The 25,459-nt window shown below is 36.6% G+C and overlaps 3 protein-coding genes across 3 annotated transcripts; 1 reads left to right on the forward strand and 2 right to left on the reverse strand.

The window, feature by feature from the left end:
- Positions 1-179: 179 nt before the first annotated feature.
- LOC122318335 (protein trichome birefringence-like 6) lies at positions 180-9,519 on the reverse strand. Its single transcript, XM_043135589.1, has 5 exons — positions 8,754-9,519; positions 8,435-8,627; positions 8,138-8,328; positions 599-757; positions 180-508 (listed from the first exon to the last, which is right to left on the reverse strand). The coding sequence occupies exons 1-5, from the start codon at positions 9,461-9,463 to the stop codon at positions 199-201; spliced, it is 1,563 nt and encodes a 520-aa protein (XP_042991523.1). The 5' UTR covers positions 9,464-9,519; the 3' UTR covers positions 180-198.
- A 2,489-nt stretch (positions 9,520-12,008) lies between these two features.
- Positions 12,009-12,947, forward strand: LOC122274401. The gene has a single exon (XM_043083443.1). The coding sequence runs from the start codon at positions 12,009-12,011 to the stop codon at positions 12,945-12,947; it is 939 nt and encodes a 312-aa protein (XP_042939377.1).
- Positions 12,948-15,943: 2,996 nt separating this feature from the next.
- LOC122274402 lies at positions 15,944-18,282 on the reverse strand (the record flags this gene model as incomplete). Its single annotated transcript, XM_043083444.1, has 2 exons — positions 15,944-16,828; positions 17,757-18,282. Coding segments are annotated over 2 exons (1,074 nt in total), but the record flags the coding sequence as incomplete, so codon positions are not given.
- Positions 18,283-25,459: the final 7,177 nt, after the last annotated feature.

Raw genomic sequence — 25,459 nt, forward strand, 5'->3', positions numbered from 1 at the left:
AGAGAAGGGTGGTCATTTCCTTAAAACCGCTTCACCGCACTCCTTCGCTCTAAGAATAACTTCTCGGATACGCATCCGATAAGCTAGTTGGTGTGGGCAATGGGTGGCTGAAAAATGTAATCTGCAAGCTTGCCGCAAAAATCAAACGGCCAACAGAGGTTGTAAGAAAACACCGAGTATAGAAACAAGACGAGTTTACTATGGATTAGATTGGAGAAGAAAATACAAAATCTCATTCCATGTATCAGGGACACCAGGAAGACACCAATGACTACAATCTTGAATGTTTGAAGAAGAGCGCTTTCCTGATTTTCCTCCATATCTTGATGGATGACCATCTATCCTATACCCTGACAAATGAGTAATATTCAAGAAAGTCACAGGAGTTTTCATCTGCTTTATGACTTGCTCTACAATGATATTCTTCTCTGGGTAACTAGTGATTGAAGTTTTGTTGAGGGGTTGACTAGCTTCCTCACAATGCCCGCCTGAATTCCATTGTCCTCCCCTATTCATTTCAAATGATACACTACTCAGCTACTGGCACGAAGAGACTTGACAACTACCATCATGTTAATGGAAGTGTAAAAGGGCAAACCTGAAATGGGAAGGTGCCGAACTCCGAAAGAAAACTCGGGTTTTTCTGGGATTGATGTACTTATCAACCCATGATGCCCAAGTCATCAGAGCTCTTCTGAAAGCCGTGGAAACATCGAGTCGTGGATGAACTTGGTTCCCTTCCTGGTAGTAATTGATCCTGTTATAAGACAACCAGATGTTAAAAACAATAATTTAAACATGAAAAACAGTACCCTTCAATTATTAGCCATCCTTCAATGCTTAGTACAAATGAAAATAAAGCAACTATGAAGAATAGCTATGCTTTTGACAAAATATAAAGATAAATAAGAATATATTGCTTTATGTTGAGGGAAAAATGAGCGTGTTGGCATATTCTTGTGAAAACCTGTGTAAAATAGTGTTGTAACAAGTGTTGTTGCGGAAGGATTGAAGTGGGCTTGAAGTGTGCTCATTATTGGTCAAAAGAAGCGACTTCGCTCGACCCTCGCTCGACAGAGCGCTCGAGCGAACTCAGGCAGATTCAACCGCTCGACCCTCGCTCGACATACGGCTCGAGCGAACTCAGGCAGATTCAACCGCTCGACCCTCGCTCGACACTGAGCTCAAGCGAACCCAGGCAGAGTGTGTCGCTCGACCCTCGCTCGACACTGAGCTCGAGCGAACTCAGGCAGAGTCGACCGCTCGATACTCGCTCGACATGGCGCTCGAGCGAACTCAGGTAGATTTCGGCGCTCGACCTTCGCTCGACCCTTCGCTCGAGCCAATGTTCCAGATCACTTACAATGTAGGGTTTTGAACGCCTCATTTGATGGGAACTATAAATAGAACATGTTAGCTTCTGTTCTATGTGTGGAGAATCAGAGCAAAAAACCCTAAGGGCCTCCAAGAACATCTTAGAGCAATCTCTCCCCCATTTGATTGATTCTTTCTTGGAAAAACATTTCTCCACCACAACATACACAAAAATCAGCTTTTACTTGAGTCCATTGAAGTGGACATTTTTGTTGGCCGGAAGAGTCCGGAGCTGCCGTTGATGCAAAGATCGAGAGGTTCTCGTGGGAAGCTATAGGAAGGTCGGAGTTCCGACACTACATGCGTGTAGAGATCGAGTGGGTCACTCGTGGTGTTGCAAGCCAAGTTTAGCTACTACAAAGGTTTTGTGAGTGTTCTAAATTGGTTGTAACAAACTAAAGTTTCTATAGTGGATTTGAGGTGGTGTCTTACACCCGGAGTGGTTTTAGATTTTGAAGAGGTTCTTCAAATGAGTTTCCACTCCGTGAACAAAATCATGTGTTGATTATTTGTGTTATTTGTTTCATTTATTATCTGCTTGTTTGATTAATTTTCAAAAGGCCATAAAAATTAGATTACACCTATTCACCCCCCCTCTAGGTGTAGTGTTGTGTAGAACCACTGCTTTTTCAATTGGTATCAGAGCGGGTTCACTCCGCTAGGATTTAGTTCCTGAGTGTGATCCTGCTGTAGTGGTGTATATGGATAGGTCTCAATCACTCACATCTCCACCATTTTTTGATGGAAGTAACTATGCGTATTGGAAGGTTCGAATGAGAGCTTTCCTTAAGTCTGTGGATGAACGAGTGTGGACCTCTGTAACAAAGGGATGGAAACAACCGGTTGTATTCATTGAGGGAGTCGAAACCTCCAAGGGTGTGGAAAATTACTCTAGGGATGAAGTCAACGAGTGTAGTTGGAATAGCAAAGGCCTAAATGCGATATTCATGGCCGTGTCCCAGGAGGAGTTCAAAAGAATCTCCATGTGTGAAAATTGCAAAGAGGCATGGGACATTCTTGAGGTTACCCATGAAGGTACCAAGGCTGTAAAAAATTCTAAACTTCAAATGCTGACCACCAACTTTGAAGAACTTAGGATGAAGGATGATGAAACTTTTGATGTCTTCTATAGCAAACTTAATGATATTGTCAATTCCCGTTTTAATTTAGGGGATAGAATTCCTGAGGACAGAATTGTGAGAAAAGTCCTTAGATCTCTTCCTGAGAGGTTTCGTCCCAAAGTCACTGCTATAGAAGAAAGCAAAGACTTGGACAACATGAGAGTTGAAGAGTTGGTGGGTTCCTTACAAACCTATGAACATACTCTTCCTATGGATAAGAAAAACAAGTCCATAGCCCTCAAAGCTATTAGAGAAGAGTCTGGTGAATCTTCTGACGAACTTGCCATGAGTGACAAGGAGATAGCATTTTATGCTAAAAAATTCAGGAAGATGTTTGCCCAGAAAAACCCAAGACAAGAAAAGAGAAGGTTCAAGGGTATCAATGGAGGTTCTAGTTCAGAAAACCGAGAAGGGAGGTATAAGAGAGAAACTAGAGCTGTCAATGACAATATTCAGTGCCATGAATGTCATGGTTTTGGTCACATTCGACTTGAGTGTGCAAATTACAAAAGGGCCAAAGAGAAAGCGAATGCTGCTTCCTTGACTGATAGTGAGTCTGAGTCAAGTGACTCACAAGAGAGTTCTCCCAGGAAGAAAAATTTCAACTACATGGCTTTCACTTCCTCTGTTGCAGGAAAAAGTCATAACAGTGAATCTGTGGTTGAAATTGAGAGTGTTTCTGAAAATGAATCCGGGGATGAAGATGACTTGCAGGAAATCTATGAGAAGTTGTACAAGGAATGTGTGAAATTGAGGAAACTCAATAAAGCACATATTGAGGAAATAGATTTATGCAAAAGAGAAAATGAAGGGCTTCAGAGCAAACTGAGAGAAGCCATTGGTCTAACAGATGAGTTGCAAAAGAGAAATGTGACTTTGGAAGATAAAGTGACAACTCATGAAAATGAGCTAACTTTGTTAAATACTAAGTTGCAAAAATTCTCCATTGGGACAAACCAGCTTGACAAAATCCTAGGTTTAGGAAAGTCATCTAGTGATAAAAGTGGTTTAGGCTATTTTGAAGAGAATCCTGATGCTCCTTCAAGCTCAAAAGCTTTCGGTAAAAATGTGAGAACCACAGTGTTTGTTCCTGAAATGACTGAGAAAAAGAAGGCTCATCCATCTGAAAAGGGCAAGAAGCCTGTGCAAGTGCAAAAGTCTGTTCCTCCTCCCAAAAGACAAGGAGCTCGCAACATGAGCCCCATATGTCATCATTGTGGGAAGCTAGGCCATATTAGACCAAACTGTTTTAAATTAATGAGTCATTTTGTGCATGCTCCTGCATTTGTTAATAGTAGAACTGCTTATCCTTCTGGAAGGGGTAAGAATTACATGAATGACTCTAAGAATGTCTCAACCTTCTTGAGACAAAGACCTCACAAAGCAAGCCCCGTGTGTCATCATTGTGGTAAGATTGGTCACATCCGACCAAACTGTTTTGAGCTTAAGAGGCACACCAAGAAAATTGAAAAGCCTTTCTCAAAGAAATGGATACCAAGGTGGATCATCCAAAAGGGAAAGACGCGAGCCACACATGGTTTTGGTGCTGTAGACTGACAGGCATGCATTACATACATTACATGCATTTTTGTTTTATTTTGTTGTTGGTTATTTTTCTTGTTTGTTGTTGTCTAGTTTATTTATCGTTGTTTGCTGCCCCTACATGCACTTCATGATTGGGCTATATGATAGTGGGGTTGTTAATTCTAAAATCTAAGTGCATGTGTCTTTTGAGATTTGTATCATATTTCTATATTTTACAAAGATTTGGAACATGAGTATCTCGTGTAATCTGTGACTGGCATCACACACTTCACTCCAAACTCGGTCAATTGACATTTCACCACTTGTGAGTTTATTGGGGAGGCAATCAAAAGTGGTAGGAAGCTCTATCTTCATACAGAATTGACCACGGGCTAGATGACCTCATCATGGTTCATTTGTGCAAAAATATGTATCTCAAAAGGAAAAGAAAAAGTGAAGTTGAAAAAAAAAAAAAAAAAAAAAAAAAAAAAAAAAAAAGGGGAAAAGAAAAGGGAGGGTGAAAAACAGAATAAGTTCTCTGTTTTCTTGAACATACTGAGACAAGTATTTAAACAGAAAGATTCAGGTCCTAGCAGCATTAGGTTTGACTTTCTGTGTCTTGAATGAGCTTCCCAAGCACCTATGGTTTCATGTTCAGCCCAACCCCACTCACGCCTTACGGTTGACATTTCTTGATTGAGCAAGGACCGTTTTAAACACGCACGTCTATATTACTTGTGATACTTTGTTTTAAACTGCGTGTTGTATGGGAATATGATGCTTCTCTACATTTGATATGTACTCTTGGTGTGAAAATTGACATTCCCAGTATTTGTCTAAGTCATGTGAGTGTTGTGTGCCTCAAAACTGGGCAAAATGTGTTTTTCTGGAGGTCTCGCTCGACACTCGCTCGACCCCGCTCGAGCGACAACCGCTCGACAGCCGCTCGAGGGTTTTAAGTTCGCTCGAGCGAACGCCTGGTATAAAAACCCAGCGCCGCTCGAGCCGCTCGAGCACAGTGGCATCTTTCTCCCTCCCGTGCGATTTTCTTCCTCCTTTTCTCAAATTTCTTCGTTTAAACAAGTGTTTTCCTCCCGAAATCATCCTCAAACCAAGCCGACACCATGTCTCGACGTGTTCGTCCTCGCCAAAACCCTCCTGCACCCGTTCAAGCACAATTCCATAGTGCCCGAGCCCAAGAGTTATACTCTCAGAACTTCTCGCATCGTACTCCCATAGTCGAGCGTGAAGTGACATTAGGTGAGCTTACCGAGACTATAATTCCCCGTATTTTTGAGTCTCGTCAGTGGCAGGCATTGACCACTGGTCATCCCACTCCTTCTGTGGAGTTGGTTAGGGAGTTTTACTCCAATATTCATGACATATCTGTTGGTGACTCATTTGAAGTCAGTCTCAGGAATGTTGTTTTCCGAGTCACTCCGGGCATGATAGCGACTCTGCTAAATGCCCCTCGTGAGCTCTATCCTGAGTTTCCCTACTCACGGACATCTCCTCCAAGTCCACAAGTCATTGCTACTTGTCTTTGTGGCCGACCTAGTAGTTGGGAAGGGACAACCCCTATTTCAACTGCTCGTTTTACCCCCGATCACCTCATTCTTAGTAGGATTGTTCTTACGAACTTAGATCCTACTGGTCATAATAGTGATGTGGGTCTTGACCGTGCCCGTCTGCTGTATGCCTTGATCAATGGTGTCTCCATTGATCTAGGAAGTCTTTTGTGTCGGGTTATTGTTGAGGCGTATCGGTCCTCCAAAACACGGACTGGTTTGCCCTTACCGTGTTTGATCACCCGAATAGCTCTCTCTCAATCTGTTGCCTTCCATCCTCAGGAGCCTAGGATTGCTCTTAAGGCTCCTATTGGTCGTAGGACGGTTCAGCTGAGTCGTGCTCACACAACTCCACAGCCTATCCGTGTTGAGCACCCTCCCGCTCCCTCCTCTCAGCCTTCGAGCTCTCGACCATCTTGTTCTCAGCCGTCTACCTCGGCCCCATCCAGCTCTCAGCCATCTTCCTCAGCCCCCGGTTCGTCGGAGCCCAGTCTTCAGCAGGTACTTGAGTATCTAACTCGCCTTGACGCCCGGTTCGACAGCCTTGAGGTGAAAGTTGACAACCTGCAACAACTTGTGACTCAACGCTTCAATGACATTGAGAGGCAGCTCAATGAGGATGATGAGGATACCGATGGTGATGATTGAGACCCTTGGCCTCTTGTGACAAAAAGGGGGAGATTGATTGTTGAGGGGGAGATATATATTGTTGAGGGGGAGTAGTACAGTATTAACTCAGGGGGAGTGTTACTTGCTCAGGGGGAGTGTTACTTGTACTAATTTTTTTTGTTTTGGGGGAACAGCAGCTTTTGGTTATATCTGTTGATTTATATCTCTTGTTAGCTGCTGATTGTTTGACTAATGTTTCTTGAACTCAATCTATGATTTGTTGTTTAATGAAATATTTCTCTTCTAAAACCTGTACTTGACATGAATTATGATTTGAGAATAGCAAATATGTTTTTGTGCATATGTGAATGGGTATGTTTAACCGTTTGCTAAGCGTGTGCAGAAATTTTTCAACATGTTCAAGAATATGGATCTAATTGGGTGTGCTAGGATTAGATCATATGTATAGGTTAGAGGTTTTGTCACAGAAATGCCAAAGGGGGAGATTGTTGAGGGAAAAATGAGCGTGTTGGCATATTCTTGTGAAAACCTGTGTAAAATAGTGTTGTAACAAGTGTTGTTGCGGAAGGATTGAAGTGGGCTTGAAGTGTGCTCATTATTGGTCAAAAGAAGCGACTTCGCTCGACCCTCGCTCGACAGAGCGCTCGAGCGAACTCAGGCAGATTCAACCGCTCGACCCTCGCTCGACATACGGCTCGAGCGAACTCAGGCAGATTCAACCGCTCGACCCTCGCTCGACATACGGCTCGAGCGAACTCAGGCAGATTCAACCGCTCGACCCTCGCTCGACACTGAGCTCAAGCGAACCCAGGCAGAGTGTGTCGCTCGACCCTCGCTCGACACTGAGCTCGAGCGAACTCAGGCAGAGTCGACCGCTCGATACTCGCTCGACATGGCGCTCGAGCGAACTCAGGTAGATTTCGGCGCTCGACCTTCGCTCGACCCTTCGCTCGAGCCAATGTTCCAGATCACTTACAATGTAGGGTTTTGAACGCCTCATTTGATGGGAACTATAAATAGAACATGTTAGCTTCTGTTCTATGTGTGGAGAATCAGAGCAAAAAACCCTAAGGGCCTCCAAGAACATCTTAGAGCAATCTCTCCCCCATTTGATTGATTCTTTCTTGGAAAAACATTTCTCCACCACAACATACACAAAAATCAGCTTTTACTTGAGTCCATTGAAGTGGACATTTTTGTTGGCCGGAAGAGTCCGGAGCTGCCGTTGATGCAAAGATCGAGAGGTTCTCGTGGGAAGCTATAGGAAGGTCGGAGTTCCGACACTACATGCGTGTAGAGATCGAGTGGGTCACTCGTGGTGTTGCAAGCCAAGTTTAGCTACTACAAAGGTTTTGTGAGTGTTCTAAATTGGTTGTAACAAACTAAAGTTTCTATAGTGGATTTGAGGTGGTGTCTTACACCCGGAGTGGTTTTAGATTTTGAAGAGGTTCTTCAAATGAGTTTCCACTCCGTGAACAAAATCATGTGTTGATTATTTGTGTTATTTGTTTCATTTATTATCTGCTTGTTTGATTAATTTTCAAAAGGCCATAAAAATTAGATTACACCTATTCACCCCCCCTCTAGGTGTAGTGTTGTGTAGAACCACTGCTTTTTCACTTTATAAATTAACAACTATGATTTGAAACAGTTAAGATTGGATCTCTCAATGTAACCCCGAGGGGTAGCTCAATTGGTCAGGTGTTGGGTTTGCTCCCCAATAGTCACTAGTTCGAGTCCCCTCAGGACCACTGGAGGATTTACCTGGTCGTTAACTTTAGGGCTCCTTGGGATTAGTCGAGGTGTGGGTAAGCTGGCCCGGACACCCAAGGTTATCAAAAAAAAAAAAGATTGGATCTCTCAATGCAGCATATACAAACCTAGGTCTTACAAGGCCAATAATTCAAGAATGGCACTTACCCTCTTTGGGTTTTGTAATGTGACCACCAATGTGCGGTATTGAAGACCAAAATATCAGCTCCTCTCCATCTTGATGTCCCACGATCGATTTTATCAATTTGCAAGGTCTGCACTCGCTTCTGGCCTACTCTAGCTTTACTCTCGTGAACTAAAAAATGAGTGATATAGTATTCCACTGTACACTTATAATCCTGCAAAACCAAACTCAATATCAAATACTCCAAATAATCCTTAATAAAAATAAAATAAATAAATAAATAAAAGGTAAGAGAGCCGAGAACAGTTCTGCGTAGTTACCACAAACTTGAAAATGTAATTTCCTTTCTCTTTAGTAATTCTCCGTCCATGGGTCTCATAGACCCTCTTTGGATCTCCAATACCGCCAATTAACATACAAAGCATGGATTCCCATTGGTTCCTATTGATTGAATCGCCCACAAAAACTAGCCTTTTCCCTCTGATCAATTCCAGCATTTTTGTTGCGTTGAACCTATAGCACAGACCAGAATCTGCGTTCTTTATCTCTATCGTAAGGTTTTTCTACCATCAAAACATTCCTTGAGATATAAATTGTATTAACAGTAGAAGGCTAAAAAAATGAGCAAGGTAGCAGTACCTTGGAATTTCACAGTCGTGGGGTTGCCATCTCCACTTCATATAGATCTTGTCCAATCTTCCATTAGCCCCACAATTAAAACCTTCATCTATGAAAGGACATGAAACATTTGTGTACAAAGGATAGCTTTCATCATAAATCCATCTCCCATTTGTCAAATCGCAATCTTTTACTCTCTTCTGTTCAACCTTCTCCCTACTTGAAACTACAAAATTCTTGGACGAAGTCCCTCCAATCCTCTTCTCTTTACCCCTTTTACCACTTGGAACTTCAAATTTCTCAGAAGAAGTCTGGGATGTACTCCCTAGCAATGTTGACAATTTACCTTCCAACCCATCACCTTTGCCGCCTCCAACTACTGAAGCTCTGGGCCCATGTTCCTTTCTCTGTAGCCCGCTAGATACTGAAATCGAGCCAAACCCAGTTGTATTTTCATGTATACTGTTAGGAATATCAAGCAAAATTAAACTTTTCTCTCGAGTTGCCGAAAAATTTTCACTGGGAGCAGGTAATTTCTGAACAGTTAAGGATCTGAAACCCAAACTGAGGGAGGACTGATTGAACTGGAAATGAATCTCTTGGGGAACTGAAGGGGTGCCTCTGATGACCCAAATGGTAAAGAAGGTGAAGAAGATGACAGAGGAAGGGATTGTGAAGGTAAAGACCAATAGTCTAGTGGGTTTGAAGGAGAAACTTCTTTGCTTCTCCATCGTATGCTCAAGTTAGTTTCTCACTTGGCTGCGGCACATATAAAAAGATGCTTCAACGCTAGTTGTCACAAAATAAAAATAAATAAGGGACAAACAGTATAGGATTTGGTTGTATCAATGACGCATGCATGTGGGGTGGTGATGCTCTGCTGAGGGAGCAGGTAGTGGGAATAGTGTGGTTAACGTTTATCTATCACGATTGCCCTCTCTTTTTCATCCTCTTGTTTTTTCCTCTGAACACACTACTTATTTTAAAACTTATTATAATTATAAAAAAAAAAATATCTCGAATATAAACTACTGTTATATTATTTCTTGTTTCAGCTTTCCACTGCAACAATATATCTGGTGTCTCAATAAATAAATTTATGAAGTATATTTTTTTAAACTTATTTTCTATCATTCTTGTGATTTCTTAATATATCTTGTTTAGTCTTTTTTTTTTTATCCCTTTAGGCTCTATCTAGAATTTAGATTTTGAGTTAAATTGAGATGAGTTGAATTCTTTATAAATAATAATGAGTTAAGACGGCGGAGTATGTTTGGTAGAGTTCACTTAAAATGAGTTTAAATATATTTAGATGTTAAAAATGATTTAGATGTATTTATAAAAAGTTAAAAAAATTATAAATCCTACATGTAAATAGGTTTTGAGTTGAAATAAATTTAATAATTTAAAAATTAAGTATTTAAATATTAGACTCATTTTAAAATTAGATTAAATTAAAATCACAACTATCAAGATTGCTATGTGCACTTAAAAGAGGTTTATTTTTCTTGAGAGGGCTGCTTCCTTCGTCACTTTCCAAATCGACATTAGGATAATCTCTTTATTAAAGTTATCTACTGTTACCTTTTATTCAAAATAATCCCTTGCTTCTTTGTAATAATTTGGAATTAGTTGCCTTTGCTTCTCCTCCAGAGCATAAATTTTCAGAGATGGAGTGTGAGAACTAATAACTTTAGTGATCGTGTTCTTTGTCGATTAATTTTTTACCTTTAAACCTTGTCAATAAAGAGTGCATGCATATTTTATCTAGTATGGATATAAAAAGATTACATAAAAATAAATTTATAAATTGATATAATTTTATCTAATCTATTAGATTTATTTTACGATGAAAAGTAACTTTATAATTTGATGTATTACATAAACTCATGTCACTTTATAAGTTTATTTGTGTGTAATTTCTTTGTGTGTAAAATATTTATCTTCCGTGTAATAAGTTCAGTTCTAACTTGGATGACCATCCTTACAATCCCAACATTTTCATGTTAAAAAAAGTTATCATGGCCTCGTCTGGATAATGAGATGAGATGAAATAATTTATGAATAGTAGTGAAATAGTTTGTAGATAGTAATAGAATGATTTGAGTTTAAGATGTTTAAGGAGTTTTGGAAAAGAATAGATAAAAAGTTGTATAAAAATATTATAAAGTTAAAATATTGTTATAATATAATTTTTTATTATAATTTTTGTTTTAAAATTTAAAAAAATTGAATTATTATTATATTTTATTCGGAGGTTTATAAAAATTATAATAATTAAGTAATGATTAGACGAAAAAGTTGAATATTTGAAATCGAAAAATATTTATTTTTGTAATATTTAAATATTCAAATGAGATGGAATGAGTTAAGAATATATTGTTATTTAAACCAAATCAAAGATCTATCATATATATATATATACCAAAATAAGGTGTACTTGTTTTCTTAATTTCCTTAGAACGGACGATAATGTGAAATATTTAAGGAATATTAATTTATTCCTCTTTCTTTACATTTTTTTTATTTTTTAATTTAAACATGATTCATGCACCATAAAGATTCCACACAAGAAAATATAGAAATACAAAAACTTTATCTGTAGCATAACGTTACGATTCATGCTGATAACGTTAAGCTATAACGTCACATGTGGTGGCGACTCTTAAGGCCAGTGGTCGGCGTGCGTGCGTGCGTGGGGTTTCTCGCTTCTTCCGTCTGTCTGTACGTGGGGCTTTGTGGTTGCGTATCGATGTTGGATGATTTTGCAAAACAAATTAATAAGAGTAATTTTATATATAATTAAAGTGTAACATAATTATATTGATAAAGAGTAGAGTTTATTATTAAAAAATTAATTTTTTTTTTTATATATCTCATTTTTTATTTATTTTTTTAAATAATTATGTAATAATTACATAATTTACAATTATAAATATTCTTTCTCAATTATAATAATAAGAGTGGAAAAATCAATTACAAATTACAAAGAAATACAATTTGGAAAATAGTTTCGGCAAAGTTAGGCCCATCTAGTCATGTTCTTGGCCTGAAGTCAAGAGATGATTAATGCAATTAAGACTTTTAAGACATTTTAATGGTAGTTAGCTTATGTCAAAGTAATTGCCATTGAACTTCTATCTAATGACGTGTGGAGAAAGAATGCGAAGTAATATTTCAAAGTTAATGTTAGGTAAGTTTTAAATAGACAAATTTTAGATTCTATTTTAGACAAATTTTAGACAAGTTTTAAAATGTTAATGTTAAGTAAAGATGATGGTATGGAAGTGTGCAAATAAGATTCTTCCAACTAGAGATAACCTCTTCAGAAAAAATATTTTGAAGGACAATACCTGCCCTGTTTGCTTGAGTGAACCCGAAATTGCGGTGCATGTGTGCTGGGGGTGTTGTGCTGCAGCAGATGTGTGGGGTGGGATTTCTGTGTTCAGGAAATGGAGAAGAGACTTCTATGATTTTCAGGCCCTGTGGGAGGAGATGGGAACGAAACTAAAACAGGAGGAGCTAGAGCTGGCTGCTACTATCATACATAGTATCTGGTTGAGGAGAAATGAAATGGTTTTCAATGGTAATTTTCAGTCTCCAAATGCAGTCATAGCTAAGGCACAAGCTGATTACTCTGTGTATAGGGAGGTGCAGGAAGGAGTTCCAGGGGCAGCAGCTAGAATTCATATTAGTGACTCCAGGCAGGTTTGGAATCCTCCTGTATGGCCTTGGTACAAGGCAAATTTTGATGCAGGTTTTGATAGAGATAGGGGAAGAATGGGGATAGGGGTGGTTGTAAGGGATTCGGAGGGGGCTTTGATTGGGAGTCTGGTTGCACCAAAGAGGAATGTCACCTCGGCTTTCCAAGCAGAGTGTCATGCTCTTCATAGAGCAATGGTCTTCTGTACTGAACTGGGTTTGATGCATGTATGTTTCGAAGGGGATGCAAAAGCTGTAGTTGATGCTGTAAATTCAGAAACAGAAGACAACTCTTGGGATGGCCAGCTAATTGAAGACATTCGACAGCTTAAGGCAGCCTATCCTGTGTGGAAACTGGTTTTTGTCCGAAGATCTGTAAATGCTAGTGCTCATGTAGCAGCTAAGTTAGCAGTAAATTTTTCTTGTGAAAGTGTATGGCTGGAGGATGGTCCAAGTGAGATTAGAAGATCCATTATGGATGAGTTAGTGTGTAACGAACTAATTCAATCTTAGTAATAAATTTGTCTTTCCTTTCAAAAAAAAAAAAAAAAAAAAAAAAAAGACAAATTTTATATAGATTTATTTTTTATTTTTGGTAAAAAAAGATTGCACTAATTTTTTTTTTTTTTTTAAGGTATGGTTGACTTTTTTAGAGATGATTCCGCATGTCTCATCTATTTGAGACTTATACAAATCATTTTTCTATTTTAAAAACAAGAAACTCGACATGCCATAGATATCACAATAATGTCAACGATTGTGTTCCAATTAAGCGCCTGACAAAAATAGTAGTTGACTGACTCCATAAACCTCTTGGTGAGATGCATATGCTACCGATGTGGATGTGCATGCAAAGACGGCTCCAACATCTGCCCTAGAGTTGGGCATATGAGATTTGGAGAGGGTTGTGGTTTTATTTTAAATAGATGCTGCCAAATCTAGACTCTTGGTTTCTTATAACTACTTTGAAGGCAATGAATTTCTGACCCAATAACGCCATTCATGGTTTTTAGGGATTATTGGGTCCATATATAGTTAGGGTTTGAACCCCCACAATTGCTAGTAAAGGGACTTGGCTTACACTTAGGGAGTCATTTTGGTTCATAATTCATTTTCCATTAGAAGTGGCTTTGTTAGACAAGGGATGTGTGTTCCTTTATTGTCAATAATTTTGTGGAGTTTGTAGATATTCTTTTCCAACTCTCCATTATTTTGTTACCCTTTTTTACATTAAAAACATGACCCCTTTGATAAAGAAAAGATATTTAAATTTCAAAAATATGATAATGAGTAATTCTATATGCAACCGTGAAGTGCGTAATCACCGCATAATAGCTTTGAAAAATAATAAGATCCACTAGTAAAAAATTAATTTTTTTATATGGGTTCTATATTTTTTTCACTTTTACTAGGCAGTTGCATAATTTATAGTTACAAATATCTTTTCTTTTATCTTAATATGATTGAATTACCCACTACCTTCTTCCATGTGAAAAATTATTTACATCAAAGATTATTTTTCAATGACATGACATCTTATGATAGAGAGTATCACGTATCTTAATGCTACCTAATAATTAGAGGGATCAAAGCATTTTTTCGTGAGAGAGAGAATTTTTATGTCTTAATTATGAAACTATTTTCTCTCTTACATAATTATTGATCTGTTCCACAATCTTTAGCCACATGCCGACACACACAATTGAGACAACAATTTGATTCATATATATATATATAGTCCATGCAAATTTTCTCTAATCAATGATGTATTGAAATTAAAACCAGAAATACAAGGGTAGGGTGCTTCACACAAAAATCCCATTACAGTGATTACAATGCTAGAAGTGAGAGGGGGGTAGAATAAAAAGAAAATGTTGATAAAAAAGAAAAAAGAAAATAAAAGGAAAATGGTGATGAATCGTATGTTAAGAGGAGACCACAGAATACAAATCCAAGCGCTTTAGTTTCCACGGGAAGATTGGTATTGATATGCTTTTAAAAGTAAAGGGAGTAGATCTAAACAATTAATAATTTGGCTCTATAATTGATATAAGGATCTTCTCCTTTTTATTTGAAGGAAATGTGTACCATTTAATGCAAATATTCGGTGCTTTTTGTCATTTCACGTGAATCTACTATTTTTAGTTTAATGCAAATGGTACCATTTAATGCAAATATTGGGTGCTTTTTGTCATTTCACGTGAATCTACCATTTTCAGTTTAATGCTTTACATTGCATTTCATATTTCAATCTCATGCCCGCGTTGATGTAACGTTCTCACTTTTGAGTCATCCAAACTAGAAGCTATCACCTATCGCTATGATTTTCTCAATCATATCATTACTAACATGAGTATAGGTTATTTCAAAAAAAAAAAACATGAGTATAGGTTTTAACATACCTAATTCTTTTGCTAACTAAAAATAAAAGTAATATTACTCCCACTTGCCATTGAGATTGTGGTCCTCCGCATTAACAACAGGAGTACTAAGATCTACATGATGGAGATTTTATAAATATAAATTTATAAAATGACGTGATTTGATGTAATACGTTAGATCTATTTATAATTAAAAATATTTTATAATATAACATATCACATCAAGCCATGTCAATTTATAAGTTTAGTTTTGAAACATTTCTGTGTATTTCTCTATTAACAAAAGAAAACAATGGTAACTCCATTTAATCAATTCTGGTGAGTCGCTGAACATGACAACAATCCTCCAATGCGTTTTATTAAAACAGTGACAGCAACCATTCATGCCTACACCATGTATAATCTCGTCTTGCCAATATCTCTTTAAAAGCTATTAAGCTATTAACAGCAAAGCAAAATATTTCTAGTGGGTATTTGCTTCCTACAAATGATAAAAAAAAAAAAACTTCACACTAAAGCTAACTATGATATTTTTATGGGTATTTATAACGTCAAACTGCGTGGATATACTTCAAAAAAACTAATCAATGATACAATTGAAGTCCTATTGAAACATTATAAATAGCAAGAATCTCTCATTCCTAAATAATGTGAGATCTCACAGACCACCACCTTATCCTTACCATTTGAGATATCACAATCTCCCCCGTTAAATTCCCAACGTCCCGGTTGGACCCATCCATTGTAGGTGGCATAGCTCAAGTCCCACATTTCTAGTTGGGATTAGCTTTGATACCATTTATAACACCTCAATGGAAGGTCCAAATCACATCACTTATACTCCAAAATGTGATACAATTGAAGCCTCATTGGAACCTTATAAAGAGCAAGAATTTCTCATTTCCAATTTTTTTTTTTATTATTATATATATATATATATATAAGTAAGAACTTCTCATTTCCAAGTGATGTGAGATTCCACACACAATCTACTCTTATTCTTATCATATAAGGCATCACAATATTATACTTTGCTAAAAATTACTAGCACTACCACGCATACAGCTTCAATGCTAAACATTTTGAGAGGAACGCCCAAAAACAACAAAGAAGAAATGACACATTGGATGAATAGCTGGAACAAAAAGTTATACCTTCAACTTGCATTCGCAATCAGTGTTTTACAATGTAATAATATTACTACAACTTTGTAATCACTTGCTTATAATTGATCATAAAAAAAAGGAGAAAAAGAAAAGCTCCAATGCACCAAATAGAAGAGATTCTTCTTTGAGTTTTCAACTTACTTGACCACCCAGGTTGGTAAGAAACACCGCATCCACGTGGACAAATCGAAACAGAGACCTTCTCTTACGACTGAAAAAGGATTTCACTGAAGACTGTAAATGGCAAACCAGCACACTGCTACATCTATCTATGGCATCACTGTTTCTATCGTCCTCTTTCAAGCAGAAAAAACAGCCTCAACAATGGCATGCTTCTTCTTAGGGTATCCCATGCCGATCATGTGATTGAGATACACCTTCCCATCCTTCAAGGTTGCTGCTGTGGCCAATCGATGCCTAGGCCCAGAGAATGTTGCCACAACAGAAGCAGTCTCCCACCCATCATGACTCTCCACTAATCTCCCAGAAGGATTCCCTACAACTACAAGTTTAGTTGGGGAGATTAATTCCAAACCATCTCCAAATGTCAGAGGCCCTCCTACTATGTTTATTAACTTAACCTCCTCTCCTTTTGCTAAATCGATCTTAAACAAATTGCCACTGAATGTATGAATTACAATCAGAAAACCATCTGGATGGTAGACAATTCCATTAAGTCCAACCAAGGTTTTGTACCACTCTTTTGGAGTGAATAGTGGACTTCTAATGATCGATAGGAACTTGCCATCAACACCAACTTTCCAGATTTTACTAGCTTTTACATCAGTAATATATGCATTGCCTTCTGCATCAACTGCTACATCATCCGCGAAAGATTTCTCATCGCCTATTCCATTAAAAAAATTTGAAACCATGAGGAAAAAGAACAATAATGAAGTATATAGAGAGTGCTTTGACCTCAAAAATAGAATAATACCAGCCAGATCATGGTTAGGTGTATCAAATCCCATCATGGTTGTGAGCATACATTATTTGATCATGTCATGCAACCGGCGTGTTTCTACCATTTTAATCATGACATTCATTTTTCAACCATTATTGAGTTGACATGGTCAAACTGCTCCATATATAATCTTTAGACTGACTACACAAATTAGAGAAATCCAAGTTGGCTAAAACAAACGCACGGTGACAATGTTACCTCAAAATACCGTGGTACCCAGAATCACAACCAGGCCAAGAAAAGGCTTAAATAAATAGTTGGAAAAAAAAAACGGCTAGTCGCCAATGAGTGACGATGTAGACCTGGTCCACGGATTCATGGGTTCCAAGCTTTTTAAGAAAAGCGACAGATTTTAGGCAATCAGGGCCAGCTATGCTCTACAAACCAACCACTCATACGAAAAAATAAAATGCATAAAAATTAATGCACGGACTTGCATAAATCGCTCGAGCTGAGACCCTTTCATACGCATATATTCAAGCGTCTTCAGCGTACACAACCAGTAAAATAAGACTTAAATCGTCCCAAAGTTACTTCCTTTCTTCTTAAACAAAAATAAATAAATAAATCAAACAATCATAATTCGGCTACAAAATTGAAATTGACGCAGAATCAAAACAATTCATGCCATGTCATATGTTCATTCTGCCTTCTGACTCTCTATCAGAAGAGCTAGCTCTCACCCAGTGTTTTGGTTTTCGTAGTCATATATTAGCTTTTTATTGAGAAATCTGGTCCTCTGAATTAATGAAAAACAACGGTATTCGAATGCACCAAGCAGAAGAGATTCTTCTTCGAGTTTTTAACTTACTTGGGCCACTCAGGGGGGTGAGAAACAACCGCTTCCAGGTGGATAAATCATAGGCCGCGACCGCACTATAACGGTTCCCTATGACATCGGCGATCGCCACTAGTAGCCGGTTCCTCGGCCGGTCGACGACGAGACCGAGTGAAGCATTTCCGGCCAAGTCAAAGTCCTTCACCACCGTGACCTCCTCCAAGACGGCCTCAGGCGGATACCGGCCGCCATCCTCCTTCTCGGGAATTGAAACTTGGCCCACACCACCCTCGAGGAAAGAGACGAGAAATCGACGATTAAGATCGTCCCACTTGGAGCACTCGCGGAACCAGCCGGAGCTGTGGTAGTGGTAGACATGGGTGGAGGGCTTGGCGAGCTCGAGAGAGATGAGGTAGGCGATGGGTATGGCTGAGAGGAGGAAGAGGAGGAACAGCGACTTGGTGGAGCAGCAAGCCATGGCCACGACTGACACACACGGAGATGGAAGATAGACAAGACACAGGTAATGGTTTAACTTTATGTATGTATTAATTATTAATTAATATAATTATTATGGGATTATGGTTGTAGAGTGGGAAAAGTTGGGTATTGTATTGGTGAGGGGTTGGAGATTCTCTTTTTGGACTCTACTTATGGGAAAAAAAATTATTAACGTTATTTATGAATTTTTTCAAGAAAAAATTTGAATAATTTTTAATGTAATTTTCTTTTCCAGATAATGTCTTAGTTGTGCACAATCCAATTGAATTATTATCTCATTTAATACTCAAACTACAAATAGTAGATAATCTCTTTAATATTAATTGAAATTTGTCGTAAAAATTTGTATCAGTTTTAATAGTATGAGTAATGCTATTTATCATTTATTTTTATTTATTATATTCTCATTATTTTATAATATAGTATTAAATTATTAGAAATTATTTATTCTATTTTATTTGTGAACTTATCATCTAATATTACATCATGCGATGATGAAAAGATGATAAAAAAATAAATAATGAATAATTTTTTTTCATCTTTTGTAAGAGTTCTAATTTTTTACAATAGGCTTTCGTATGGGACCAAGCTACTATGCTGCCCAACGGTTACCATTGGGTTTGCCGCTCATGCAAAAAAAAAAAAAAAAAAATTATTTTTTCTTTTCTTTTCATAATTTTAAATATATTTAAATATTAAAAAAATATATTAATATATTAAAAATTACTTTTTTAATCATTAAATAAAAAATAATTTTTTTTTTCTTTTTCTGAGTAATACTTGAGTGGTATATTTGAGTGAGCAAACTAGCTTTTTCCTTTGGCAAGACTATTGGCCAAAAACTAAAAAAATGTAAGATAGAAAATAGTGATTAAAGTTTGATTGTTTGCATTGGGAACGTCCTTTGCCTTGGACTTGCCTTCCTTGAGTTGGTTTTTTTGCATAAAGAAATAAGCAGAATGGTCCAAAATTGTGGAAAATAAGAAATAAACAATGATTTTCAGACTAGAATTTGCTTACTTCAATGACTACATTTTGTTTTTTCTCATATGGTTTGTTGATCTATAAATCTCTAGGAATGGTTGGCATTATCTGAAAAATGAGATTCTTCCCTCACAAGTTTACTTGACTTTTTTTTTAAAAAAGTCCTAAAAGTCAAGCTTGCATCCCAACTATTACTTTGTGATTTGGTAGAATTTGATAAAGTAAATTAGATAGAGGGAGGATTATGGAATCATTAGGCCTCGTTGGGGTTGAATAAAATTAAAAATTAAATAAAATATTATTAGAATATAATTTTTATTTTAAAATTTAAAAAAATTAAATTATATATTATATTTTATATTAGAGTTTCAAAATATTGTAATGGTTATAATGAAATAAAATAATTTGAACGGTATAACCAAAACAAGCCTCAAGCGATGTCAAAAGTCCTATAAAAGAGAATGGATAAAATGAGAGTAAATTAATACCATAAATAAATATGACTGTTTGATAAAAATAATAAATAATGATGAATTCGTTTCGTTTGAATAATAAATGAATTGTTAATACAAAAATTCTATTCTCAGATTAAGAATTGTTCAACCAACGACGACTTCTACCCATCAGATCGAGTTTTTATTTTTCAATCTTAATTATCTGTTTGGTTGGCGAGAAAATGTTTGGAGATAAATTGAATGTTAGGTAATATGTAACAGCTTTTACTTTTAGTCGTTGATGACTCGAAGCAAAGCCTCAAATACGCTTACTTCTATGCATTACACTTCTTAAACGATTTTTAGGATTTTATCTCATTTTTTATAGTCATTTGCTGGACGTGTCTCGTTAGATTTTTGGATTTTCATTGAAAATGATTACAAACATTGAATTGATGAAATTGAAAATCAGGGAGGTAAACATGCAAAGGCGGTTTATGTAGTTAACCAAAGGACGCCATTATTTTGTTGGGGCTGATTGGATACGAAAAGATTGGACTGCTTAAATGAACATGGTGTGATTGAATTAACAGAAACTGTCTTTCCTTAAAAAAATAAATAAATAAAAAATAAAAAATAAAAGAAAAAGAAGAAGAAGAAGAAAAGAAAAATAATGTTATATATAGTCGTGGAATGCACAAGCATTGTATAGTAATATTGAAAAGGAGTAATTTATTATTAAAAATTAATTTTTTTATATGAGTTTCATATTTATTAATTTTTTTAAAATGATAACTAAACTATCATTTCTCATATAAATAGATATATATATATATATATATAATATTAATATTCCAAATTTATTGGCTTGTTAGTTGCACTTGTGTGTATCTAAAAAGAAAGTAGATTTTACAGGCTTCCATTTACAGAAGAAAAATGGCTGGTTTTGGGGCTATTCATGCAACCTTGATGGAGATGCAAGAAGGACCAACTACTTACCATCTAGAGGTTGATCGAGTTGTTGGAAAATCTCTTAATTTTATAGATGAGACTTGTTGGCAAATTTCTTGATTTTATAGGATGAGTCAAATCCCTTAATTGTAGAGGATGAGACAAATCACTTGATTTTTGAAATGAGGCAGATTGGAGGAAGTGACCGAGTTGTTGTTTCAAAAAATTAGGGATTTTACTAATTAACTAGTAAATTTATTTCATTAATTTTAGAAATTGTTTCCCATAAATTTAAGAGTTTAAATTATTTTGGATTGAGATCTAGATTAAGGGATGGCTAGCCAAACCCTAGATCTATTTATTTTATTTTTGCATTGTATTTTTATTATGCTATTTTTCAATAAAAGTTTAAACACTTGTTGCCGAGAATTGAGTGCTAGTCCGAGTTAGTCTTGATTTTCATACTCCAACCAATTCGGATCTTGGTGTTGTCCTGAGATAATCCTTGATTCATCTATCCAACATGATTGTAAATACCCAAGCACGAGCAAGACTTCCATTATTAGTGCTTTCATTGAGAGATCTCCAACCTGTGGAGAGGAACCCAATGAGGAAGATCATGTTTGATCGACAATCAACGCATAGGGAGCGGATTGAAAACCTTGAAGCCACTTTAAAGGCACAACAAACTACCACCAATGAATGGCTTGAAAAGATAGATGAGGTACTTCAGCAATTGATCAACCAGAGGAGAGTACCCAAGAATGGAAGCAAAAGGCATCATAGAAGAAGAGTAGAGAGACACTATAGTCCCAAGAGTTTCGTTGGGTCTAGAAGAAGCCAACACCATAAGAGGGTGGATGATTCGGATTTATCTAATAAAGATTCTTCAAGCTCCGATAAGGAATCAACCAAAGAAAGTGAAAGGAAAGAAGAAAATCGAGGTGAGAGAATAGACGTTTGTAAGAGCACTGGCATTGGACTCATCAAATGAGGCCAATCTTTAAAATTTGATGATTTTGACTTAAAAACCACTGCATTGGATTCACCATACTTGAAAATGTGAAACTATGAGTTACAATAGATTCCCATTTATCACCAAATTTGAATACCTATTGTTTATTCATCAACTGTTTATTTTATTGAACTTTAATACCGAACGGCTTTTTATTTTATTTTTCATTCTCTCTCTCCACTTCCTCCCTCCTTGCATCTTTTCTTTTCATCTTTATCTCTCTCTCGTTTCTACAGTGCAGCAATCGAGTTTGGTGTGATGAGACAATTCGGCTACTGCAATCCACTCATTTTTTAAGTAGGCAATTTGAAGAAGCTTTTACTTTAATTTTGATACAATATCACGACATTTTCTCCAAATTTTTGTGTCTGACATTTTGCAAATATTTACCTGTTCTATTCTTGCAATGATTATGGTTACTTTAATTAATATATTACTAGTGTAATTGCAAAATATAAAATAAATAAATAAATAAAAATAAAAATATTATTATTAAAAAAATAATATTATGTTATTATTTTGATGAATCTAATGACTAATCTAATGTAGGATTATGGACAAGGAGGTTTTGGATTTATGAAAAATATGTACTTTTCATTAAATTTTGAAGATAACTTTAATGAAATCAATGTGGATGCTCTAATGAAAGGCCAAGGGAGGAAGCTATCAAACTTAAGATGGACTTTCCCAAATTCAATGGTGATAACCCGAGCAATTAGGTAAGTAGGGCCGAGTAATACTTCAAGCATAATCACATGGAGGGTCATGCTAAGATGTCCTATGCCGCCTACTTCCTTGAGAGAAAGGCTAACCAATGGTGGCAATGAATAAAGAAAACCTATAGAATTCAAAGGAGGGAATTGAAATGACGAAAATTTGTCAAGGAGCTCTTGGGGAGTTTCAGACCAACCGAATATATGGATTATCATGAGACTCTCTCAAAAATCATGCAAACGGGATCTTTAAGGGATTATCAAAAGGAGTTTGAATATTTGTCTACAATGATACATGGATGGTCAAAAAAAGCCCTCATTGAAACTTTTATGGGAGGATTGAAGAGTGAATTGGCAGTGAAGGTAAAGCTTAAAAAGTCGAAAACCTTGATGCAAGCCTTAGAGGTTGCGCGGATTAAGGATGATCAACTCCAAGATTTGAGGAATAATAGCCGCTTTGAGATAAGGAAACCACCCCCAACGATTTCCAAATTTGGAGCAAACAAAACTTTTAGTAAGGACTTTTCACTGGTAGGCCCTAGTGGAGGTGCATTAAATGGACTCAAACTACTATCCATGGGCGTGAATAGGCTATCATGGGAAGAGATGCAACGACAAAGAGAAAATAGGTTTTGTTTCAATTACAATGAGGGGTTCACAATGGGCTACAAATGCAAGGTGAAACAATTTTTTCTCATTAGATGGAGTCGGAGGAGGAGGAAGACTTAGGGGAGGAAGAGTAAGGAGCAATTTTCGGAGCTTAACCTTGAGGACAAGGTCAGTGTTGAAGGGGGGAGAATTGATGAAGATGCAAGAAGAACCAACCACTTGCCACCTAGAGGTTGATTGAGTTATTAGCAAATCTCTTATTTTAGATATAACGCTTGTTGGCAAATTTTTTGGTTTTAGAGGATGAGTCAAATTCCTTGATTGTACGGGATGAGGCAAATCCCTTGATTTTAGGGATGGGGTGGATTGGAGGAAGTGATCGAGTTGTTGCTTCTAAAAATTAGGAATTTTACCAATTTGTTAATTAGTAGATTTATTTCATTAATTTTAGGAATTGTTTCCCTTAGATTTAGGAGTTGAATTATTTTGAATTGAGATCTAGATTGAGGAAGGGCTAACCGAACCCTAACTCTATTTATTTCAGTTTTGTATTGTATTTTCATTATGCTATTTTTCAATAAAAGTTTAAATACTTGTTGCCTAGAATTAAGTACTAGCCCGAGTTAGTCTTGATTTTCATACTTCAATCAATTCGGATTTTGGTGTTACCCCAAGGTAACCCTTAATTTATCTATCCAACAAGACCGTAAATACCTAAGCGCAAACGAGGCTTCCATTACACCTTGAAGGGACCATGTGTCACCCTAGTCACCCAAGGAGCTATGCATTGGGGTGGCACTTGCTTTGGCTGCTGGTAACCTACGGAAAATGCATCACTTGCATGAAAAGTGGAAAGTGAGGCAATTTTATAACTTGTTGCTGAAGAAAAATAGGGTCTCGTTTGGATGTTGAGATGAGAAATTTATGAATAGTAGTGACAGAGTTTGTAAATAGTTCAATGCAAGGGCTTTATGAACACACAAGCAACCAATATAGGAAACATCCCCACAAAAATCCACAAATCACTGATAAAAGTTCAGTATAATTTGGATCAAATGATGACATTGTGGGTCTCAATTGTGATTTATACATACCACATAACCAAAGTTAAGCAACATAAAGTTCATGTATGCCTACACTGTTCTGACTTTGACGCCATATTCATGCTCCAGCTTTAATCCCTGGTGGCCAATGATCAGTAATTCAATCTACACTTCCTAGTTCAAAATATTACAAAAAAGAACTGTGATTAAAGAGTAAGCAATTAGAGATGGACAAATAATATGTAATTGGACAGGAACTAATACATTCCTAATGATTTCAGATGACTTGAAAACCAACTCACCACACTTTTTCCAGGTAATAAGACTGTCTGATGCAACTTAATAATGGAAAAACCACTCATTGAAAAGAGTTTTGCTACTAGTATGCTTGCAACTAGACTTTTCCCATTGAAAATCAGTTTCTTATGCAGATGTCGATTTCAGCGAAATAAATTGGGCAAATAATATTCGTTGGAGTGTTTCCATAGATGAAAATCATTACAATGCCATTAGAAAAGAATCATGGCATCAAAAGGCATAACAAATTTCATTATATGCTGTTGTCCAAACATTTTATTCAACAACTCTGTTTTGAATGATGCACATACCACAATTTTTTATAACTATTTTTATAATTCAGTTTTAAATGGAAGGTGTTAATGTAAATTTTGAAATTCAATTAAAAATATATTTAATTTGTGTTTATGAAGTGATACCATTATATTGGTTTGTTGTAAAATGGATTGTAATATAATTTTATGAATCTCATTATTTAACAAAATGATATACTGTGAGTGAAATCTGCCCCTAGACCCCCACCTTCACTAGCAACAAACACTATTTCTGCAGCCATCTCTCAGTTTCCCAAAGGAAATGCATAATACTTTCTCTTGCAGCATAGGAATGGCACTCAAATGGAAGAATCACCAAGCGACAAAGAGCACCGTGACCTTTCAAAGCATTGAAGAAACAACTGGACTGCAGGGCATAACAACACAAAATTAACTGCCGGGTTAATGAGTAGGCAAAGAAGAAAGGAGCTAGCCACATAGCATAGCTTGAATCTCAACACTTGAAAAAACTGAAAATGTAAACTGAAACTAATCAAAGGGACCGTTAAGATTTATTGAAGGACGTTTAGATAATTCTTTAGATAATGAAAGTGCAGGAAAAAATGTTGAATGAAATAGTGGAAACAACCGACGAAAGTGGGAAAGAAAGGTTCCACTTCAACTCTTTTACCTGTATCATTAAAGTCCCAGAATCATTGTCTTCGTCTCCTTGGATAAGCAATATTAGCTTCTTAATTCTATTGGCTGACATGAAAGGACTAATCTCTATATAAGTATTTGTGGCCTCCCAAAGAGTTATGTCTTCATTCTAGAAAAGCATAATGAAAAGTCAATTAGACCATCAAGAACTAAAATTGAATTGTTGGGAATAGACCGAACAAACAAAGGCTAAGTTGAAGTAAATAATATCGGAA

The sequence above is a fragment of the Carya illinoinensis genome, chromosome 8 (assembly GCF_018687715.1).
Source record: "Carya illinoinensis cultivar Pawnee chromosome 8, C.illinoinensisPawnee_v1, whole genome shotgun sequence".
Classification (NCBI taxonomy): Eukaryota; Viridiplantae; Streptophyta; class Magnoliopsida; order Fagales; family Juglandaceae; genus Carya; species Carya illinoinensis.